The sequence below is a fragment of the Hypanus sabinus genome, chromosome 2, assembly GCF_030144855.1.
Source record: "Hypanus sabinus isolate sHypSab1 chromosome 2, sHypSab1.hap1, whole genome shotgun sequence".
Classification (NCBI taxonomy): Eukaryota; Metazoa; Chordata; class Chondrichthyes; order Myliobatiformes; family Dasyatidae; genus Hypanus; species Hypanus sabinus.
The window spans coordinates 9667535-9691086 of NC_082707.1; the positions used below are offsets into that span (position 1 = coordinate 9667535).

The following is a 23552-nucleotide window of genomic DNA, read 5'->3' on the forward strand; positions in this document are numbered from 1 at the left end:
TTTTCCATTTTTAATTGCAGGAACTGCATTTTCAGTATGTGTGCCTTATTGAATAACACTGAGGTGCTGTGCCTGAGCCTGGAACAATATGCGCTACACTGTCAAGAACAAGGAGTCACTCTAGGAGAATGGAGGAGTGACACCCTCTGTGGTATGGACTTGATTACTATTTTATATGTATTTACAGCTAAGGTAGGTGATACTTCAACATTTTCCTGGGGCTTTCATGCTGCAGCTTTAATGTAATGAGGTCAGATCCACACCAGACTACTTGAATACAGAATCAGCATCAAAAAGAGTTGATGTTGCAAGAGAGGGAGTGAGAAATCCTGAAGATTGTAACCCTATCCTGTTTCATCAAGAACACAAGAGATTCTGCACATGCTAGAAATCCAGAGTAATAGAACCATAGAACCACAGAACATTACAGCGCAGAAACGGGCCTTTTGGCCCTTCATGGCTGTGCCAAACCATTTTTCTGCCTAGTCCCACTGACCTGCACCTGTGCCAAATCCCTCCAAACCCCTCTCATTCATATACTTGTCCAAGTTTTTCTTAAATGTCAAAAGTGAGCCCGTGTTCACCACTTCATCTGGCAGCTCATTCCACACTCCCACCACTCCCTGCGTGAAGAAGCCCCCCCCACCCAATGTTCCCTTTAAGCTTTCCCCCTTCACCCTTAACCCTTGACCTCTGTTTCTTTTCTCCCCTGTCCTCAGTGGAAAAAGCTTGCTTGCATTCACTCTATCTATACCCATCATAATTTTATACACCTCTATCAAATCACCCCTCATTCTTCTACGCTCCAGGGAATAAAGTCCTAATGTATTCAACCTTTCTCTGTAACTCCATTTCTCAAGTCCCAGCAACATCCTTGTAAACCTTCTCATTCAACCTTATTAATATCCTTTCTGTAATTAGCTGACCAAAACTGCACACAATACTCCAAATTCGGTCTCACCAATGTCTTATACAACCTCACCATTACATTCCAACTCTTATACTTAATACTTTGATTTATAAAGGCCAATATACCAAAAGCTCTCTTTACAACCCTATCTACTTGTGACACCACTTTTAGGGAATTATATATCTGTACTCCCAGATCCCTCTATTCTACTGCACTCCTCAGTGTCCTACCATTTACCTTGTATGTTCTACCTTGGTTTGACCTTGCAAAGTGCAATACCTCACACTTGTCCGCATTAAACTCCATCTGCCATTTTTCAGCCCATTCCTCCAAATCCCTCTGCAAGCTTTGAAAACCTTCCTCGCTGTCCACTACACCTCCAATCTTTGTATCATCAGCAAATTTGCTGATCCAATTTGCCACATTATCATCCAGATCATTGATATAGATGACAAATAGCAATGGACCCAGCACTGATCCCTGTGGCACACCACTAGTCACAGGCCTCCACTCAGAGTAGCAATCCTCCACTACCACTCTCTGGCTTCTTCCATTGAGCCAATGTCTATTCCAATTTACTACCTCTCCATCTATACCTAGCAACTGAGTCTTCCTAACTAACCTCCCATGCGGGACCTTGTCAAAGGCCTTACTGAAGTCCATGCATACAACATTCCCTTCATCCACTTTCCTGGTAACTTCCTCGAAAAACTCTAATAGATTGGTTAAACATGACCTACCATGCACAAAGCCATGCTGACTTTTTCTAATAAGTCCCTGTCTATCCAAATACTTGTAAATCCTATCTCTTAGTATTCCTTCCAATAATTTACCTGCTACCGATGTCAAACATACCGGCCTATAATTTCCCGGCTTACTTTTTGAGCCTTTTTTAAACAACGGAACTATATGAGCTATCCTCCAATCCTCCGGCACCTGACCCGCATAATGTAACAGATACAAAATACTGGAGGAATTCAGCAAGTCAGGCAGCATCTATGGAGAGGAATAAACAGTTAACATTTCAGGCTGAGACCTTTCTTCATGACTGGAAAAGATGGGGGAAGACACTAGAATAAAAACGCTTGGGCAAGGGAAAAAGTAGAAGCTCAAAGGTGATAAGTGAAACCCAGTGGGTGGGAGAGAGGGGGTGAAGTAGGAAGCTGGGAGGTGATAGGTGGAAAAGGTAGGGGACTGGGGATGAGGGAATCTGATAGGAGAGGAGAGTGGACCATGAGAGAAAGGGAAGAAGGAGGGACACCACAGGGAAGTGATAGGCAGGTGAGGAGAAGAGGTAAATTAAGAGGGATTATCATACATCCTTTCAGCTTTGCCAAAAACAGATTCACACCAACGTTAAGCTTGTAGTGTGAATTAAAACCTATGCAGTGTAGTAGGAAAGCTTTTCATTTTTTCCCATTTTAATTATAATGGAGGATAATTCCGGGTAACTGAACATAATCACAGGTTGTAACTTACTAGAATTTTTTGACTATTTCTCATAAATAAATAAAAGCTTGAATGAGCTATCAGTCTGTACACTCAGCTGTGATAAGTGATGATCTAATACTCCCAGTGCAGCATTTACCCAATGAGCTCAAAGAGAGACAGATTTGGATATGAATCTTAGAAATTCAGTAAGTCTGCTGAAATGTTTAAAGATTTAGGTAAGCTTTATTCGTCACATATACGTCAAAACTTACATTGAAATGTGTCAATTGCATCAGATCAAAGCAGTGAGGATGTGCTAGGGACAGCCCACAGTGCTGTCATGCTTCTGGCATCCACAGCTCATCAACCCTACCTTGTACATTTCTGGAATGTGGAAGGGAATTTACATTGTCTTGGAGAGAACGTACAAACTCCTTACAGCCAGCAGCAGGAACTAAACTCCAATCAGTGATTGCTGGCACTGTAAAGGCATTATGCTAATTGCTTATAGGTTTTATGCTGTACCCATAATATGATGAAACAAGCAGTTTGCACACAACATCTTGATAATAGTGACTAATTAATTCATAAATACTTGTCAAAATAAAGGGAAATAAGGCTTCTTTCCTCTTTGAAGAAAATGCTGTGTTCACCTAAGACAACAGACAGGGGTCAAGTACAATATGCCACCTGTAAGATGACACCTCAGACGATAAAGATAATTAGCTTCATGCTCAGGTTTCTAGAGTGAGATGTGAACCCTGCATCAACAAGCATTAAAACTTACTCACTTATTGGAAGAAATTTCTTTACCCAAAGAGTGGCGAATCTGTGGAATTCATTACCATGTTTGGAGTCTAGGTCACTGGGTATATTTAAGGTGGAGGTTAGTAAGGATATCAGAGGTTATGGGGAGAAGGCAGGAGAATGGGATTGAGAGGGATAATAATTTATCCATAATGAAGCAGACTCGATGGGCTGAATCTGCTCCTAGGTCTTATGGTCTTATGTTTGCAGAGACCAGATCCACTGCACAGTTTTCCATCCACGAAAATCAGTGGATTGAAAGTGGGCCACAGATCGGGGGAGTTAAAGTATTCCTAGATTGTTAAACTGCTCATCCATCAGCTGATAAAAATGACCCCAAGTTTAAAAAAAATTGCAGACACATCTGCAGCAAAAATGCAGGTATCTCCTAAACATATTTATCAAGTGTTGGAAACAATTGCAAATCATTGTCAATTGACATTATTACATTGGAAAATCAACTGCTAACATTGAAAAAAAGAGGGCAAATAAATACTTGCACGTAAATTCATTGGAACAATTTAAGCATCATACTTTGTAACTGTGAATGGCAAACAGCAAGCTATAAACTGGAAATGCTAGAAAAATATTCCACTCAAGGATAGTCTATATTCAGCAGTAAGAGCAGAAGAGGTTATCCTGATACTCTCAGAATTATATTGTCAGTGTTCTATAGGGGCAAAACTAATAACACTATGTGAAGCCAGGAGAGGGATCAGTCCTCATCTTCTCTCCCAATTCAATTATGTTTTTTTAGTATGTTGCTCTGTGGGGGTAGCTCCAGGTCAAATACAATCCAATTTTAATTCCATAATAACATTATTCTGTGCTTGAGCTTTGCTTATCAAATATGTCATTATTAAAGGGATTAGCCTGTTCTTAGTCCCTTCTTCCCCGAGACCATTCATATTCAGAGCCAACCCCCTTCTTCAGAATCAGAATCAGGTTTACTGTCACTGGCATTTGTCATGAAATTTGTTGCAGCAGCAGTACATGTATTACTTAATAATAAAAAAACTATAAACTACAAGAAGAAATATATTATATTAAATAGGTACTGCAAAAAGAAAGCAAAAAAACAAGAAAATATTGAGTTAGTATACATGTTTCATTGTCCATTTGGATATCTAGTGGATGAGGAGAAGAAGCTGTTCCGGAAACATTGAGTGTCTGTCTTCAGGCTCTTGTGCTACCTCTTTGATGGTAGCAATGAGAAGAGGGCCTGTCCCGGGTGATGCAGTTTCATAAGGATGGATGCTACCTTTTTGAAGCATCATCTTGTGAAGATGTCCTTGATGGTGGGGAAACTCGTGCCCATGATGGAACTAGTTGTTTGCAACCCTCTGCAGTTTTTTCCAATGCTGTGCAGTGGTCTGTCCATACCAGATGGTGGTGCAGTTAGAATACACTCCATGGTTCACACTGAGGACAATCCTGCAGCAATACAAACATGCCAAATGGGATAGATAGTACTGAAAGTGTTGTGGACAAGATCAAGCAAACAGGATTAGGAATATGTTACTAGATCCCTCAAGCTTACTCCGCCTTTCATTATGATCATGACTACTCTTAAGCTGGTCTCAACTTTTCCCCAGAAACCTCAGTTCTTGATCATTCAAATATTTATCTATCCCCAGCTTAAATATATCCTCCACCCTCAGGTGCAGAAATTTCTACAGATTCTTTTCCCCTCCCAAATAAGAAATTTCTACACGCCTCAATTTTAAATGACCAACCTATTATTTCGTAAATACAGTATGTGTCCTTGTTTGTGATCCTTCAACTTGTGAAACCATGTCCTGTCAAACCCCTCTTGTTTTAAAATCTAATACACTTGAATAAGGTCACTCCTCATGGTTCAGAAGTTCAACGAATACAGATCCAACCTGTCTAGCCGGTCTTGTATACACATCCTGTGTGTAATCTGTTACCCCAAATCCCTCCCGTATTGTTCAATCTACTGTTACTGTAAAGGCAAGCAAAGGTTCAACCCTGGTTCAGTGAGGTGGGTGCAGAAAGCCATGTCAGGAGCAGCATTGGGCACACTTAAATAGGTCTTTGCTTTCTCACCTTCACAGTATGTCTGAGTGCTTTGTTCCTCCAGCATTTTGTATATGTGTTGCTTTAATAGTTGTTAGTTTACACTAGTTTATGTTCCTGAGAAGCTTGCAATTGTTATTCTTCTGATATACTATGTGTGTAAAGGTAACCTATGTTATTATACCCAATTCAATTTCTCCAGACAACTTCCAGAAATCAGTTCTTGAGCCTGTTTTAAAAATGTAAGATTCATAAAGGTATATTTTGTTCCTGTGGCCAAGACAGTATGATTTTATCCTCAAAAGTTAAATTACAACACATTTCACTGCCTACGTAAGTTGTCCAGGCAGTTATATGTGCCAGCCAAACAAAGCTGCCATACAGGACTACAGTACCTGCTGTAGTCCTGTATTGAGCAAAATCAGCATGTAATACACAGAGCTTAGCAAACATAGAACCAACAGATCTGATTGAGGTTCTGCAGTCCAACATCTAGTCATGAATGGTGGTGGACAATTAAGCAGCTAATGGAAGGAGCAGAATGCAAGGACATCGCCATCCATAACAAATGTGAGTGCCTTAGAAAAGGTTGAAGCACTTGCAACCATTTTTCAGACAGAAGGGCTGACTAGATTGTCCGTTTTTGCTTTCTCACCTTCACAGAAGTTGGAAATAAAAACAGAAATTAAAAACTGGAGGACACTTTACAGTATTTGTGGGAAAAGTGTTATCATCTTCATTTAGGGGGCTATAGTATCATAGCAGTTAGCACAACACTACTACAGCTTGGGCCCTTTTTATTTTTTCCTTTTCTTTTTCCTACTAACTGTTCTATAAAGCTGAAATTTGTAAATATACTTTCTTAATAATTGTATGCAGTGTACATTCAGTTATTTCTTGCTGATGGGTGACTGCACGGGGGCAGTAATTACCTAGTATTCGCACAGATCAGGGTTCAGGTGGGTGAGACACCCCAACCTCCCGGGTTTGGTGGAACCCAAGTCATATTGACCATAATGTACGGGGTCTGAGAAAGGTGGTTTTCTCACTGTTGAGTTCAGTGGCTAACAAGCCACATCTCTAGAGACGCCTGCTTAAAAGGGGTATCATGTAAATAAATAAATAAATAAATAAATGCCATTTGCTTATCTATTTTACCAATGACATAAATGTATTTATTTAACTTACATGCAATGATCTTTTGCTTCATTACAATCCACAGAGATGGTATGTCCAGAAAACAGCCAATACAATATGCAGATGTCAGCCTGCCCTGCTTCATGTGGTGACTTCAATTCCCCCTCAGAATGTGAAGCAGCCAACATGGAGGGTTGTGAATGCTTACCAGGCTTCATACTCAGTGATTTCCAATGCGTCCCCTACAATAAATGTGGATGCATGTATCGAAACAAGTATTATGAGGTAAATCAGCATTCACTGCTTGTTAGACACATGAGATTCTGCAGATGCTGGAAATCCAGAGCCACACTCGCAAAATACTGAAGGAACTCAGCAAGACAGGCAGCATCTACCAACTGCCTGACCTGCTGAGTTTATCCAACATATTGCGTACGTTGCTCTAATATTTGTTAGTGTACACTGGAAGATCCACTTACTGCAATAATTTCTGGGATGCTTGCAATTGTTACTTTTCTGACAGAAAGGTGTCAGATAAAGGCCGATCATGAAAGGTCCCACTTACCCTACTCTTGGACTGTCTATCATCAAGGAGGAGGCTACACAGCATTGACATACAATCAATCTATGTATTTAGATTTCATGTGGTTTTATTATTATTATTGTAGTCTTTATCTTATTGAATTTTTTAGACTGCGTCGGATCCAGATTAATAATTACTTGGTTCTCCTTTACACCTGTGTACTGGAAATGACTTTAAACAATGAAACAATCTTAAACAATTATAAATTATTTGTACCTTTTTTCTTTCAGCGACTCAAGAAAAGCCCATTACAATGTGATGGTCATGTTTAATATTTCTCTCGACAGTTCTTATATTCAGAAAGGTGCCAGAAATGGGCCAGTAATATCATGAAGGATCCCACCCACTCTCATTAAGGAGGAGGCTACACAGCATCCACATCAGGGCCACCAGACTCCAAAACAGTTCCTTTCCCCAAGCAGTGAGGCTGATCAACACCCCCACCGACTAACCCACCCCGCCACACCCCCAGCCACCACTACTTCATCATTTCCTGTCAGTCACCTCATGTACAGACACTCCTGTGCCTAGAGTCACTTTATGGACATATAATCAATCTGTGTATATAAGCAATCTTATTTATTTATATTTATTGTATTTTTATGATTGTTCTTTATCTTATTGTGCTTTATTGGAATTGTATCGGAGCCAGGTTAACAATTATTTCATTCTCCTTTACACTTATGTGTGTGTAACATATTCTTATATCCCATTCAATTCCTCAAAAAACAATTTCCAGTAAGCAGTAAGATCTATACAACATATAGGAAGGCGGGTATATTTTGTAACTTTGGCCAGAACAGTATGATTTTATCAGTAAAAGTTAAATTATAGCACATTTCTCTTTCATATACAGCGTATGGTTATCCTGACAGTTCAATAAATTGGAAACAGATACTGACCAAAACAAGGGCATAGTATTTGTCTCATTTCTCAGAATATCTGCAGTTTGTGCATTTTTCTTTCACAAGCAGTGACTTTGCTGTTTGCACTGGATCAATCTGAATGTTTTATTGATCCAAAGCTCTTAGGCTCCTGAATCTCCAAAACAGGCGGGGGAGATTGTTTTTTTCACTTTCAAACACAACACTGAATGTTGTATTCATGGAAGCTTTTAAGAAGATGGTCTGTTAATTGAATTTGGATTCAATTAGTCTTTCTTATCAGATGCGAACTTTTGCTTCTGCACTTCTCGGGTAGAAGTATCAGACAAGAGCTGGTAAGTAGTGCAGTATATGGTGTGGCTCATTATCTGCAGAATTCAAGATTGTTTAATGTAATTTCAAGTACACAAGTGTAAAGGAGAACAAAATAATTGTTACTCCAGATCCAATACAATAATAATTTAATAATGCAATAAGTACAAAATACATAAGTTAGCTTGATACATAGATTGATTAAATGTCTGTAAAGTGATACTAGACACAGGAGTGTCTGTACATAAGGTGACTGACAGGAAATGATAAAGTAGTGGTGATTGGGGGTGTGGAGGGGTGGGTTAGTGGTGGAGGTGTTGATTAGCCTCACTGCTTGGGGAAAGTAACTGTTTTTGAGTCTGGTGGTCCTGACGTAAATGCTGTATAGCCTCCTTGTTGTTCAGAGTGGGACATGCAGTCCATGAGCAGGCTAGGTGGGATCCTTCATGAGGATTTTGACCCTTTTCCGGCACCTTTCTGTATATATGTCCTTAATGGTGGGTAGGCTAGTGCCAGGGATCATTTAAGTGGTCTTCATGTCTACCTCAGTGCAGTTTCCATACTATGCAGTGAAGCAGCTTGGTAGGATGCTTTCAACTGGGCATTTGTAGAATGACGTAAATATTGATGTGAATAAAGACATGAAATATCATTGGGAAAGTACATGAATGTTCTGATTCCTATGGCCATCACCACACCTTCTAACTGAAGACAAAAGACTCTGCCTGAGATACTACATTTTTCAGGGTTGAGAAAAGCCTTGAATTATATTAAAGATTTTGGAATAGAACTAGTTCTCTTGCATCCTATGGTAACTGCTGCACTGAGGGGGTCAATTACATTAAAACAAAGGCTAAGTTCTCAACAGGAACAGTAGAGTAAAATGTTCTCTTTTCATTGTTTCTTTCCCATGTTTGCTTCCCACCCATGCAACTATGGATGATACTGCTGTGCCATAATAGACTAGGCTGCCTACACTGCCTGTGCAAGTGATACCAACCCCACAGTTTCAAGTCCAAATTTGATTGTTGTTCAACCATACGCATGCATACAGCTAAATGAAATGTCATTCCTCCAAGGCCAAGGTGCAAAACACAATATATATAATCTCACACAACACATATATTTACGATCCAGCACAAACAGTCACCAAAATAATAGTAGCACTAGTCCCTGAGTTGCATGACCTGAAGATTTGGGGCACCCACTGTAATCCTGCTCATTCTGATACCACTGCCAGCTAAGCTGGCTGTTCAGAATCCCTGCCCACTGGGTCGAATTGTGCTTAGCTAATTCAAGTGGGATCTACCTAAAAATGCTGAAAAGCAATTGGAGACAAAACAAGAATAAATACAGGAGTCAAAATGAACTGGACAAGTTTCTGTCAGCAAATTGAATTCTGCATTAGCAAATTTAAAAATGATTCAAAAAGATCTTGGAATGATAATCATTTTAATAATTGAAGAAAATGTAAATTCTCTTTGTCTTTTGTGAATAGGTTGGGGAAAAATTTATCACAGAAGATTGCTCTGAAGCGTGTGAATGCATTGGTACTGCCACAGTTAACTGCACAAGAATGCTGTGTACTCCCACAACTACCTGTACCACCGCTAATCGCATCAGAGGATGCTACTGATGAAAGAACATGTTGTGTACATTTAAATCAAGGTAATTTGATGCTCAATGGTAGCTTTTAGTGGACTGTAAAGAGAAAATAATGGATGGGTGATCCATTACCACAGATTACTAGACAGAAGCTAAAGTGCATGTCTCCCCTTTTCTTTTTTTTGCTTTCTACCAACAGCATAATGATGATTCTGCAATCAGGCGTTCTGTGTTTGAAATGATACACAACAGGAAATTAACAGTTACTTTTCCATCCAGTTAAAGATTGAAAAATCAGACAATAGTTTGCATTTTTAATGTTCCAAGGTGCCATATATTTTCTCAGCAATCTTTTTCACATACCAGAAGCACTTGACAGTGCCCTTTTTTATTCACTCAACCACAAAGACCACCAGGGTTCTTTGTGTCCATCTGCTGCTATACTTTCAACTATGTACTTGCCAGCTGATTAATGCTCATGCTGCCACTCTTTCCCAGATCAAGCTCTGCTATCCAGTGGCAGTTCATTATCACACATTTCCAGTTATTTGATCATTCAATCATCAACCAATAATGAAGCCAAAGAAAATCCGGCTCCCACAACACACCAATCTGTTGCGACACTGACATTCAATCCACCCGTCTCCGGACCCCCAAGATCCTAGGCCTCCAAAGGCGAGCCAAACTCTTAGGCCGTGCGCTTGGCATGTCAGATAATGGGCAGTCATGAAGTCCCGAGAGTGGGTCCCATTACCACAAGGAACCAAAGTCAGCGTGTAACTCCAGGTCAGGGTCTTCAAAAGAACCCTGAAAGGGAAAAGTAGAGATATTAAAGATGGAAATAGAGCTGTTTCTCAAGGTGCAAGCAAAGGAGTCACCGTATAGTACCATCTTGACTAAGCTCCGCACTCAGAAGCTGCCAGTGGAAGTGGTGAATGCAGGGTTAATTTCAACGTTTAAAGGAAATTTGGATAGGTACATGATAGGTACTGAAGAAAGACTACAGGGAGTTAGGAAGGAAGTTGAGAAGCAGGACTGCAAAGGTAGTAATTTTGGGATTACTGCCTGTGCCACGTGACAGTGAGAATAGGAATAGGATGAGGTGGAGGATAAATGCGTGCCTGAGGGATTGGAGCAGGGGGTAGGGATTCAGATTTCTGGATCATTGGGACCTGCTTTGGGGCAGGTATGACCTGTACAAAAAGGACAGGTTGCATTTCAATCCCAGGGGGACCAATAAACTGGCAGGTAGGTTTACTAAGGCTACTGGGGAGAGTTTAAACTAGAATTGTTGGGGAGTGGGAACCAAACTGAAGAGACTGGGGAAGAGGAGATTAGCTCACAAATAGAGAAAGCTTGTAGACAGTGCGAGAGGGAGAATAGGCAGGTGATAAAGAAGCTCAGACTGAAGGTTTGAGATGTGTCTATTTTAATGCAAGGAGTGTTGTGAACAAAGCAGATGAGCTTAGAGCGTGGATCAGTACTTGGAGATGATGTGGTGGGTATTACAGAGACTTGGATGGCTCAGGGACAGGATTGGTTACTTAAAGTGCCGGGTTTTAGATGTTTCAGAAAGGACAGGGAGGGAGGCAAAAGAGGTGGGGGCATGGCACTGTTAGTCAGAGATAGTGTCACAGCTGCAGAAAAGGTGGATGCCATGGAGGGATTGTCTACAGAGTCTCTGTGGCTGGAGGTTAGGAACAGGAAGGGGTCAACAATTTTACTGGGTGTTTTTTATAGGCCACTTAATAATAACAGGGATATCGAGGAGCAGATAAGGAAACAGATCCTGGAAAGGTGTAACAATAACAGAGTTGTCATGATGGGAGATTGTAATTTCCCAAATATCGATTGGCATCGCCCTAGAGCGAGGGATTTAGATGGGGTGGAGTTTGTTAGGTGTGTTCAGGAAGGTTTCTTGACACAGTATGTAGATAAGCCTACAAGAGGAGAGACTGTACTTGATCTGTTATTGGGAAATGAACCTGGTCAGGTGTCATATCTCTCAGTGGGAGAGCATTTTGGAGATAGTGACTATAATTCGATCTCCTTTACCATAGCATTGGAGAGAGTGAGGAACAGACAAGTTAGAAAAGTGTTTAATTGGAATAAGGGGAATTATGAGGCTATTAGGCAGGAAATTGGAGGCTTAAGTTGGAAACAGATGTTCTCAGGGAAAAGTACGGAAGAAATGTGACAAATATTCAGGGGATATTTGAGTAGAGTTCTGTATAGGTACTTTCCAATGAGACAGGGAAGTTATGGTAGGGTACAGGAACCATGGTGTACAAAGGCTGTAATAAATCTAGTCAAGAAGAAAAGAAAAACTTACAAAAAGGTTCAGAGAGTTAGGTCATGTTCGAGATCTAGAAGATTATAAGGCTAATAGGAAGAGCTTAAGAAGGAAATTAGGAGAGCCAGAAGGGGCCTTGAGAAGGCCTTGGGGGCAGAGTTAAGGAAAGCCCCAAAGCATTCTACAAGTATGAGAAGAGCAAGAGGATAAGACATGAAAGAATAGGACCTATCAAGTGTGACAGTGGGAAAGTATGGAAACGGAGGAAATAGCAGAGATACTTAATGAATACTTTACTTCAGTATTCACTATGGAAAAGAATCTTAGTGATTGTAGAGATGACTTACAGCAGACTGATAGGCTTGAGATTGTAGATATTAAGAAAGAGGATGTGCTGGAGCTATTGAAAAGCAACAAGTTGGATAAGTCGCTGGAACCAGACGAAATGTACCCCAGGCTACTGTGGAAGGCAAGGGAGGAGATTGGTGAGCCTCTGGCAATGATCTTTGCATCATCAATAGGGATGGGAGAGGTTCCGAAGGATTGGACAGTTGCGGATGTTGTTCCTTTATTCAAAAAAGGGAGTAGAGGTAGCCCAGGAAATTATAGACTAGTGAGTCTTACCTCAGTGGTTGGTAAGTTGATGGAGAAGATCCTGAGAAGCAGGAGTTATGAACATTCGGAGAGGTATAATATGATTAGGAGTAGTCAGCATGGCTTTGTAAAGGACAGGTCATGCCTTACTAGCCTGATTGAATTTTTTGAGGATGTGACTAAACACATTGATGAAGAAAGAGCAGTAGATGTAGTGTATATGGATTTCAGCAAGGTATTTGATAAGGTACCCCATGCAAAGCTTACTGAGAAAGTAAAGAGGCATGGGATCCAAGGGGACATTGCTTTGTGGATCCAGAACTGGCTTGCCCACAGAAGGCAAAGAATGGTTGTAGACAGGTCATATTCTGCATGGAGGTCGGTCACCAGTCGTGTGCCTCAGGGATCTGTTCTGCGACCCTTACTCTTCGTGATTTTTATAAATGACCTGGATGAGGAAGTGGAGGGATGGGTTAGTAAGTTTGCTGATGACACAAAGATTGAAGGTGTTGTGGATAGAGTGGAGGGCTGTCAGAGGTTACAGCAGGACATTGATAGGATGCAAAACTGGGCTGAGAAGTGGCAGATGTAGTTCAACCCAGATAAGTGTGAGGTGTTTCATTTTGGTAGGTCAAGTATGATGGCAGAATATAGTATTAATGGTAAGACTCTTGGCAGTGTGAAGGATCAGAGGGATCTGGTGGTCTGAGTCCATAGGATAACCAAAACAGCTGCACAGGTTAACTCAGTAGGTAAGAAGGCGTGCGGTGTATTGGCCTTCATCAATAGTGGAATTGAATTGAGGAGCCGAAAGGTAATGTTGCAGCTATATAGGACCCTGGTCAGACCCCACTTGGAGTCCTGTGCTCAGTTTGGCTGCCTCACTACAGGAAGGATGTGGAAGCCATAGAAAGGGTGCAGAGGAGATTTACAAGGATATTGCCTGGATTGGGGAGCATGCCTTAGGAGAACAGCTTGAGTGAACTCGGCCTTTTCTCCTTGGAGTAAAGAAGGATGAGAGGTGACCTGATAGAGGTGTACAAGATAATGAGAGGTATTGATCGTGTGGATAGTCAGAGGCTTTTTCCCAGGGCTGAAATGGTTGCCAGAAGAGGACACAGGTTTAAGGTGCTGGGGAGTAGTTACAGAGGAGATGTCAGGGGTAAGTTTTTCACTCAGGGACTGGTGAGTGCATGTAATGGGTTGCCGGCAACAGTGGTGGAGGCAGATACGATAGGGTCTTTTAAAAGGCTTTTAGATAAGTACATGGAGCATTGTAAAATAGAGGATTATAGGTAAGCCTAGTAATTTCTAAGTAAGGGACATGTTTGGTACAACTTTGTGGGCTGAAGGGCCTGTATTGTGCTGTAGGTTTTCTATGTTTCTATGTATGAGATGGGTATGAAGGGCTATGGTCTGGGTGCAGATCGATGGGACTAGACAGATTAGTTGTTCAGCACAGACTGGATGTGGAAAAGGGTTTGTTTCTGTAGTGTATTGTTCTATGAGTATGATTCTAAGGTATCTGATGAAATTAATGGTTATTGGGCTCATGTTGTGGGAGGTGATGTACTGGAATGGATAGAAGATTGGCAAGCTAACAGTAAACAGAAAGTAAACATAAATGGGTAATCTTCCGGTTGGCAAGATGTATGGTATGTTGCAGAGATTTACACATGTTGGGACCTCAACAGGTTGCATTTTGTATAAATTACTTGAATGAAAGCTCCAAATGTTTGGTCGCTGAATTTGCTAATAACAGAAAAAAATGCATAAAGGAAGCAAGAAGGCTTTAAAGGAGTACTGATAGGTTAAATGACAGAGCAAACTTTTGGCAAATGGAATTTAATTTGTGAAACTGTGAAATTACTCATTATAGCAGGAAAAGCTAAAATGAAACATTTTAGCTCTGCAGAAGGATCTTAGTATCCTAGACACACACATACAAAGTACTGGAGAAACTCAGCAGGCCAGGCAGCATCTAAGAAAAAGAGTACGTATTCCCAAAACATCGACGTATTCTTTTCCATAGGTGCTGCCTGACCTACTGAGTTCCTCCAGCATCTAGTGAGTGTGTCAATTGGATTTCTAACATCTGAAGATTTTCTCTTGTTTGTGATTGGTATAGGTACAGGATTGGCAAATGACTAGTGCAACTACTTAGGAAAGCTTAGAAAATTTTAGATCCAGAACTATGCAAGAAGTCCAGATACAACCGACAGAAGGCTATATTAACAGTGCGAAAATAATTCAGATTGAGGTTAGAGACAGAATCAAATGAACATCAGTTCTGACAAGGTTTGCAGACATTACTTCCTACAAGGCAATACCTTCCATCATGAATAGCTGTGCTGCTTCCCTCTCAAATGAACTCAACACCCTTTGTGCATCCTTTGAAGGGGAGAATAAACCAACACCTGTGAAAATCCCTGCTCTATCTGGTGACTCTCTGATCTCTGTCTTGGAAACTGACTTCAGAATATCCTTCAAGTGGGTAAACCACAAAGCAACAGGCTCTGATGGTGTACTTGGTAGTGCTCTGAAAACCTCTGCCAACCAAATGGCATGAGCGTTCAAGGACATACTCAATCTCTCATTGCGGTAGTCAAAGGTTCCCACCTGCTCCAAGAGGGTGACAATCATACCAGTGCCCAAGAAGAACAGGGTGAGCTGCCTCAATGACTATGGCCTTGTGGCAATCACATCCACTATGACGAAGTGCTTTGAGAGGTTGGTCATGGCCAGAATTAACTCCTGTCTGAGCAAGGACCTAGATCCACTGCAGTTTCCCTATCGCCACAATAGTTATAGTGGATGCTATCTCACTGGCTCTACACTTACACTCAGCCATGGATTACTTGGACAATGGCAGTATCTACGTCAGGCTGCTGTTTTTTGATCACAGTTCAGAATTCAACACAAACATATGCTCAACTCCAATTAACAAACTAACAAACTCTGAAACCTGGGTCTCTGTACCTCCCTCTGCAACTGGACACCTGACTTCCTCAGTGGGAGACCATAGTCAGTGCAGATTGGAAGTAACATCTCCTCCTCACTGACAACACTGGTGCAATTCAAGAACATGTGCTTAGCCCACTGGTCTTCCCTCTCTACACCCACAACTGTGTGGCTAGGCACAGCTCAAACGCTATCTATAAACTTGCGGATAACAGCACAATTGTCAGCAGAATTTCAGATGGTGATGAGGAGGCGTACAGAAGTGAGATAGATCAGCTGGTTGAGTGGTGTTGCAACGGTAACCTTGCACTCAACATCAGTAAGAATAGATTTTGATTTCAGGAAGTGGACATCTAGAGAACACACACCTCATTGAGGGTACAACAGTGGAAAGGATGAGCAGTTCCAAGCTCCTGGGTGTCAACATTTCTGAACATCTATCCCTGGGTTCAACATATTGATGAAATTACAAAAAACCTTGACAATGGCTATATTTCATTTGGAGTTTGAGGAGACTCGGTGTGTCACCAAAGACTCGCAAATTTCTACAGACGTAGCATGGAGAGCGTTCTAACTGGTGTGGAGGAACCACTGCATAGGATCAGAAAAAGCTTCAGGAAGTTGTAAACTCAGCCAGCTCCATCATGTGCACTGGCCTGTCCAGTTTCCTGGACACAGGCATTTCGTATTAAGGACCCCATCACCCGGGACATGCCCTATTCTTATTGCTACCACCAAGGAAGTATAAGAGGCTGAAGACATACACTCAACATTTTAGGAACAGCTTCTTCCCCTCTACCATCAGATTTCTGAATGCGCGATGAACCCATGATCACTGCCTCACTATTTTTAAATCTCTTTTTGTACTACTTACTTAATGTAATTTTATATATACATCTGTTTGTCATTTGCAGCTTTATATTATTATGTATTGCAATGTACTGTTGCTGCAAAACAACACGTTTCATGACATATGTCAGTGACATTAACCCTGATTTTGATTTTTGATTGATTTATTTTAGAATTGAATACAAAAGTAGTGAAGTTATGTTTCAGTAATAATGGGCATTTGTGAGACCACATTTACAGTACATACTGGGAACACTATTTGTGTCTTCCTTGTGACTGTAAACAGATTGGCAAAGAATAAAATCTGTATTTGTTTCCGATAATATCATACATCTCTAATCTCTAACATTGTGGCACCTTTAAAGGTTTATGTCATTAATTACTTCTCAATAAAATTTCCATTTAGGAATAGACTATCATCACAGGAACAAAAGTTAATTTTTTAGATGTGCTAATTAACAAAGTATCCTATTTTTTCATTGCTGCAGTTTATAATTTGTGCTTAAATGATTACAATTGTTTTAATTATTTAATATTTAAAGATTTTGTTCCCTAGGCATGGAGTCTCACTATATTAAGAACACAAAACCAGAAACACGATTCAAGTACTCTTCCCTCCATTATACTTTTCTAATTCTATTCTCCTCTCCTTCTTAGCTCTGAGAGGTGGGGTGTACATTACTTCAAAAGTTAAACCTCCCATTCTAATATTAGTATTAAAAAGCTGCTTGAAATTACAGGTAACCTCCTGAGTTCAGCTGGAATAGTTTGGGGACAATGGGCCAATTTGCCTCCATGTGCCATAAGTTTTTATATTTCTGTATCAACTATGGATTTGGTACTGAATCGTCCAAATTAAAACGACCCATTGTTTAAACCAGTTGACCCATTAGAGTAGTCCTTAACTTCTACATATAAAATGACTGAATAGCAGAAGGATATCATGCACATAGCAGCAATTTACATTCTATTTCATCTGGTCGTATCTGCAAACATTTGTAATACATTTATGACATTTATCAATTGTTCTTGAAAAAAGATGGGTGGCAGAGAGATCAACAGTCAGCTCAATTTTACCCATGAAAACATCAAACAGTGTAACAGCTCAACTTAAAGCAGACTTCAACATCACTACAAAACAGCAAGATGCCTGTAATTTGTGTCAAAGCTCTGACAGCTAATTTATCCCATGATCACAGACACAATTTTATATTTCTCTTCATTAAGTGATGTGAATACAGGGATTGTCTACACATTACAAGCTGGTTCTGAAGAAGGGTCTCGGCCTAAAACTTCGACTGTTGACTCTTTTCCATGCTGCTTGACCTGCTAGGTTCCTCCAGAGTTCTGTGTATTGCTTCCAATCTGGTAAACCCATTTAGAAAGGATGAATCTATGATTTCATTAACCACACTGTGTTAATTCTTCCCACTTCCTGATGACTACAGACTAAAGAAAACATATCTGCTCCCTGTAGTGGAGAACTACATTCATTATTCAATTAAACTGCGGGTGGCATCCAGATAGAATCAGCCCAAGATGGGTGTACATCTCAACGTTCCTGATTTAAATGATGTCTTTGGATTTTTAGTGCTAGAATTCAGTGGGCTTTTCTGTCTAAATGCAACAGCGGTGACATTTCTTGGCTGGTCATGTTGTGCCACCAAAGCTACAGGCCTGCTTCAGAAACTGAGCATCTGCTTTACACATTGTATTCCATAAATCAAGTCACCTGTGAAACATTATTAGATTGATGCTGCCCTTTTAATATAAGAAAGAACACAGTTCTTTTCCAAAAACAGTCAGAATTCCAGGACATTAAAAATCTATCCATGGATAAATAATTTAATATCCCTCTTTGTTATCCTTGAAACTCAAAAATAGTGAGACAGTGTTAATGGATTGTTCATTGTCTATTCAGAACTCCAATAGTGGAGGGGAAGAAGCTGTTCCTAAGACATTCCTGTAACAAGTGATGGTTGCCAAGCTGGGTCTGAACTGGGTTTATTAAGGTGGAGTTCTGCATCTAACAAGTGAACTACCAGGAGAGGCTTAGACCAAGTGGACCCAACTGTAGAGGAAAACAAAAAATGAGAATGGGAGTTGAACAAAGAATCTTTACTTATGGATTGATTAGAAGAGAGAGGCTTGGACCCGAGAATCAATACATGCAGGGTTGGTAAACTCTAGATTGGACAAAGACAAACAAAGCAGGCAGGATTTAAATAGATGAACACAACAAGGCAGAGGAAAGCTGTTAATTAAAAATAGATAAAGAGGAAAATAATCAACAACTAATCAGTGGAAGAAGACTCCAGCTCCTCCAAGTGGTCAGGCTGAAGCATAACGGGTCTAAGGTCTGAGCTCTATTATAAGTCTAACACATCAGCTTGATCTGCTTCGTACTGCTGATTCCCTTACTGGAAAGAGATTAATGAACTCGACAATTTAGTGATTTCATTGAAGACACTACTAAGCTTATGTTTGTAATTTCAATTTTATATCATTACTTCAATTTAAATTCAGTAGCTGCTGTTGTGGGATCCTAATTCCTAGCTGTCGATGTAATTTGCAAGCCAGGGCAGTACAATATGGAGAGCAAGCTATTGCCCATGCAGCAGGCTCCCCCCTCTGCTCAGCTGATGACCCAAAGGAACAGCAACGACCAATACAGTTCGACAGCGGCGGTGTCACAGGAGTTGCCACTCAGCATTGAACTCAAAATAGGACTGCCTTAGGAACTCCTACTCTGGATTTTTCCTCAGAGTTTCCTCACAAAGACTTCCCCATGAGCGGGTCCAGCTGCAAGGCAGTAGAGGTTTGAGATCACACTTCTCCTTCTCCTAAAGAGCTGCCAACCATGGCTGACGATCTGCCCGAAGCGACTGGTCTTAATGTGCCAGTAACCTGCCTTTGCTCCTTCTCCTGTCAGTAGAAACAGTTCTGCTGGGTTTAGTAGCAAAGCCATGTGTGAAGTCCAGAAGCTGGACTAAGTTGTCAGAGGTTATTTGAGGTGAGCTCCTTTGGGAGCATTTAATGGGTAGTGGGAGCTATGACAACCTTAAGGAACTAAGCTTTTGAAAACTCACCCAGAATCGTCATCACTGGGCTAGTCTCAGATTATACACACTCTTAAAAAATTCAATCAATGCTTTTAGTAAATGATAATCTGATCTTTCAGTCTTACTTAAATAATAAAATTTGTGTTAATACCGGAAATAATTCCCCTGTTGTTGTTTACAATATTTCATGCCCTATTTTCACTCCACCTCTGAGAGCAGCCAGGGCTGGATAACCTGCAACAGTACAGAACTAGTCTAACAACCTTGTTCACTTTACTCAGTTTCCATTGCTAATCTGATACTGAAGTCATTTACGATTTCTTTCCTTTCTCAGGAAATACAGCTCAAGGACCTATTGGAAGAGAGGACTCACAAGAACATGTTCAACAAGTCATGTTATATCTGATGAGAGGCGATGATGGTCAACTAAAAATCAGAAACTAATAGTAAACTGTTGTTGTCTGTCTGTTTGATTATTAATTTACACATCAATTATAAACTTTGCCAAGTAGGCCAAGTTTACTTAGAATCCAAAAACATTGTTCACCTGTACTTAAAAATATAATTTCCACACAAATGAAAAAATAAATAAAATATGGAAATACTTCAACCTGTTTCTTTAGCATTCATTCACTGATTGAGATTTATAAGATGATGAGGGGCATTGATCATGTGGATAGCCAAAGGCTTTTTCCCGGGGCTGAAATGGCTAACACGAGGGGGCACAGTTTTAAGGTGCTTGGAAATAGGAACATGGGGGATGTCAGAGGTTAAGTTTTTCACACAGAGAGTGGTGGGTGTGTGGAATGCACTGCTGGCAATGGTGCTAGAGGTGGATGCAACAGGGTCTTTTAAAAGAAGAGGGAGAGCAAGCCAGTTTAAAAAGGTAAGGACAAGTGTGGGGCAAAAACTGACAAGTGATTATTGCGGGGGGGGGGGAGGTCTTATTGGCAGGTGGACTTGGGGGGGGGGATTGACCCATTGAGTTCCCCCAGAAGTTTATCTTTTGTTCCCAGCTGCAGTTTTTTTAAAATTTGAATTAGTTTAACCATCCACTTCATCCCCAACACAGACTCTGCCATCTGGACAATGCAGACCAGGACTGTTAATATTGCCCTGGTGTCGCAGTGAAACATTTTTCCAACTGTATGATGTCACAATCACCTGGGTTTTAGGTGTAACAATGATCTCGGGTACAGATGTCACAATCACAAGCTGTGAACATCACAATCCTTCTGTCAACTGGGGAGTACTTTCTCTGTGTCACACCTATTCCAGTTCCTCGTCAGGTACATCTCCTCCTGCCCGAAAGACGGATTTGATTAAGAGGGTTAAGAGGTACTGGGACCCACCTCCCCCACCAACAATTCACCATGGATTCTGCCACAAAATGTGCATCTTCCTGCTTGGCTATTTGGGGTGTGTTTTGCTGGCTGTGTTGACCTTCTATGTCTTTCCCAAGGTACAGAGCAATTCAGTACTGTAATATTACTGGGGCACTCCAAGCTTAAGAGAAGAGGAATTTCTATGGGATGTCTGAAAAGAGCAAAATAAAAGCTTAGATATCAGATTGTTAAAAACTATATGTTTCTAAGTGATTCACCATGAGGTTATATTGACCAGAAGTGGCTGCGAATTCCTTCCTTTGATCTCAGGGAATGATGGATACATGAACTAGTTAACCATAAGACTGTAAGAGATGGATTAGGCCATTCGGCCTACTGTGTTTGCTTCACTATTCCATTGTGGCTGACATTTTCCCTCTCAATCCCTTTCTCTTGCCTTCTCCCCATAAACTTTGATGCCCTGACTAATCAAGAACCTATTAATCTTTTATTTAAATATACCCAGTGACGGCAACCACAACAATGAATTTCACAGATTCACCACCTTCTGACTGAAATTTATTTAAATCCCACAACGTGAGGGAGTAAAAATCTTTGCGTTATGACTCTGTGGCAATGTATAGACATCTGAGTTTATACGGCTACTGGCTTGTAGGGAGAAGCTGTCCCGTAGCCTGTAGGTCCTAGTTTTAATGCTGCAGTACCGTTTGCCAGACAGAAACAGCTGGAACAGTTTATGGTTGGGGTGACTGATGTCCCCAATCATCTTCCAGGCCTTTGTTCTGCACCTGCTGCTATTAATGCCCTCAGTGGAGGGAGGTTCACACCCACAGATGCGCTGGGCTGTCGATACCACTCCCTGCAGTGCCCAGCAATCAAGGTTGGTACAGTTCCTGTACCAGGCGGTGATACAGCCAGTCAGGATGCTCCCTGTCGAAGGTCTTGCCGATTTGAGAGCCCATGCCAAACTTCTTCAATCACCTGAGGTGGAAGAGACGCTGTTGTGTTTTTTTGCCACAAAGCCGGTGTGTACAGTCCAGGTGAGATCATCGGAGATGTGAATACCGAGAAACTACCCACCGTCTCAACTGCAGACCCATTGATGTTGATCGGGACGAGCCTGACTCCGTTCCTGCTGCAATCCACAACCAGCTCTCTTTTTTTTTGGACATTGAAGGAGAGGTTAATATCCTGGCACCATTGTGTCAGGGTGTCAACCTCTCCTCTGTAGCCTGTCTCATCACCGCTAGAGATAAGGCCAATCAAAATCATGTCATCTGCGAATTTGATCAGCAGATTGGAGCTGTGTGTGGCAGCACAGTCATGGGTGGAAAGGGACATCTTCAATCACTGAATATTGTGGGCATGCTTTGTTGGTGCCAGAATGTGTGGAGACACTTGTGGGTGAGAGCCTGAGAGAGAGCCAATTAGTTTGAGATGATCTTCGAGGGGAGTTCAAAAACGTGATGGTTGTTTTCACGTAGACCAGTGTGTGAGACAGAGGTACACCCCGGCTACTCCAGTTTCAGCTACAACGTCATGTGCACGTTGGACAGATTTAACTGTAATGAGACCTCCTATTTTCTATTTTTTCCCTACTAACCGCTTGACAAAGCTGAAATTGGTAAATATTTTTTCTTTATAATTTTATGCAGTGTATGATTTATTTATTGATGACTGACAATATTGTACAGTTAGTATTTACCCAGCATTCACTCAGATTGAGGTTCCTTTAATCAGAACATCATGACATTCCTGTGTGGCTGAACCCCAAATCATACTGACCATTGATGTATATTGTTATAAATGTGGCCTCCTCACCGCTGAGACAAATGGTTGTTATCTGAGTGAGCTATCAGCCAAGTTTGCATATGAGCCAGTGGGAGGGTTACACCACATATAATTGTAATTTGTATATAGTACTGTGCAAAACTCTTAGGAATATATATATAGAGCTAGGGTGGCTAAGACTTTTGCAGAGTCCTGTAGTAATTTTATGTATTACACTGTACTGCTGCCACAAAAAAAAACTAATTTCATAAGATATGTGAGTGATGATAAACCTGATTTTGATATAGGTCTGTTGTCTTGTCTGAGTGTGGGAAGGGGACAGGGAGAGGGGAATCATGGTTGGGAAAAGGAGAAGGTAAAGGAGAGGAAGCGGGAAGTACCGGAGAAGCATTCTGCAATGATCAATAAACCGGTTGTTTGGAACCAAGTGACCTTGCCTGACCTGGTGTCTCAGGGCTGGGTGTGTCTGCACCCGCACCACACCTTCCCCCCCCCCCGCCCCCCGCCGCTCCTGGTAGTTCCCTCTGCCACCTGTCCCACACCCCTCCCACGGCGCTCCGGCCTCACCATTCCCAACATCCTTTGCTCCCACAACATTTACAAACTTGTTGTCTGCTCCATGTTGACGAATACAGTATTGTGTAAAGCTCTTAGGCACCCTAGGTATGCCTCTGTGCCTAGGTGAGAGAGCTGTGTTGACTTGGTCATAGCAAGGACTAGGCCTCAAGCTGCAGTGACACCTATTTGCAGTGCTCTACGAAAGAGGCATCTGCGTCTGTGCTGGAGGAGCCATGGCGTGACATCAGTGCTGCCATCTAGTGTTCACTCGACAGAAGGCAAGCTGCATGTGTTTGACTGCAGCCTGCTGTGACATTCATGGACTCAGGGACTTGGACTATATACAGTCTATTTATTGTGAGACTGTATGTTTCCTGCTAACTTGTACG

At 41.3% G+C, this 23552-nt stretch overlaps 1 protein-coding gene across 1 annotated transcript in view; it reads left to right on the forward strand.

Moving 5' to 3' along the window:
* LOC132402900 (zonadhesin-like) overlaps nucleotides 1-19994 on the forward strand; it is a 69965-nt gene extending 49971 nt beyond the window's left edge. Inside the window, exons 23-26 of the mRNA XM_059985981.1 lie at nucleotides 21-151; nucleotides 6411-6610; nucleotides 9603-9772; nucleotides 19803-19994. Coding sequence (XP_059841964.1) covers nucleotides 21-151; nucleotides 6411-6610; nucleotides 9603-9740 — 469 coding nt within the window. The 3' untranslated portion in view covers nucleotides 9741-9772; nucleotides 19803-19994. The remainder of the gene's footprint in view (nucleotides 1-20; nucleotides 152-6410; nucleotides 6611-9602; nucleotides 9773-19802) is intronic.
* Nucleotides 19995-23552: the final 3558 nt, after the last annotated feature.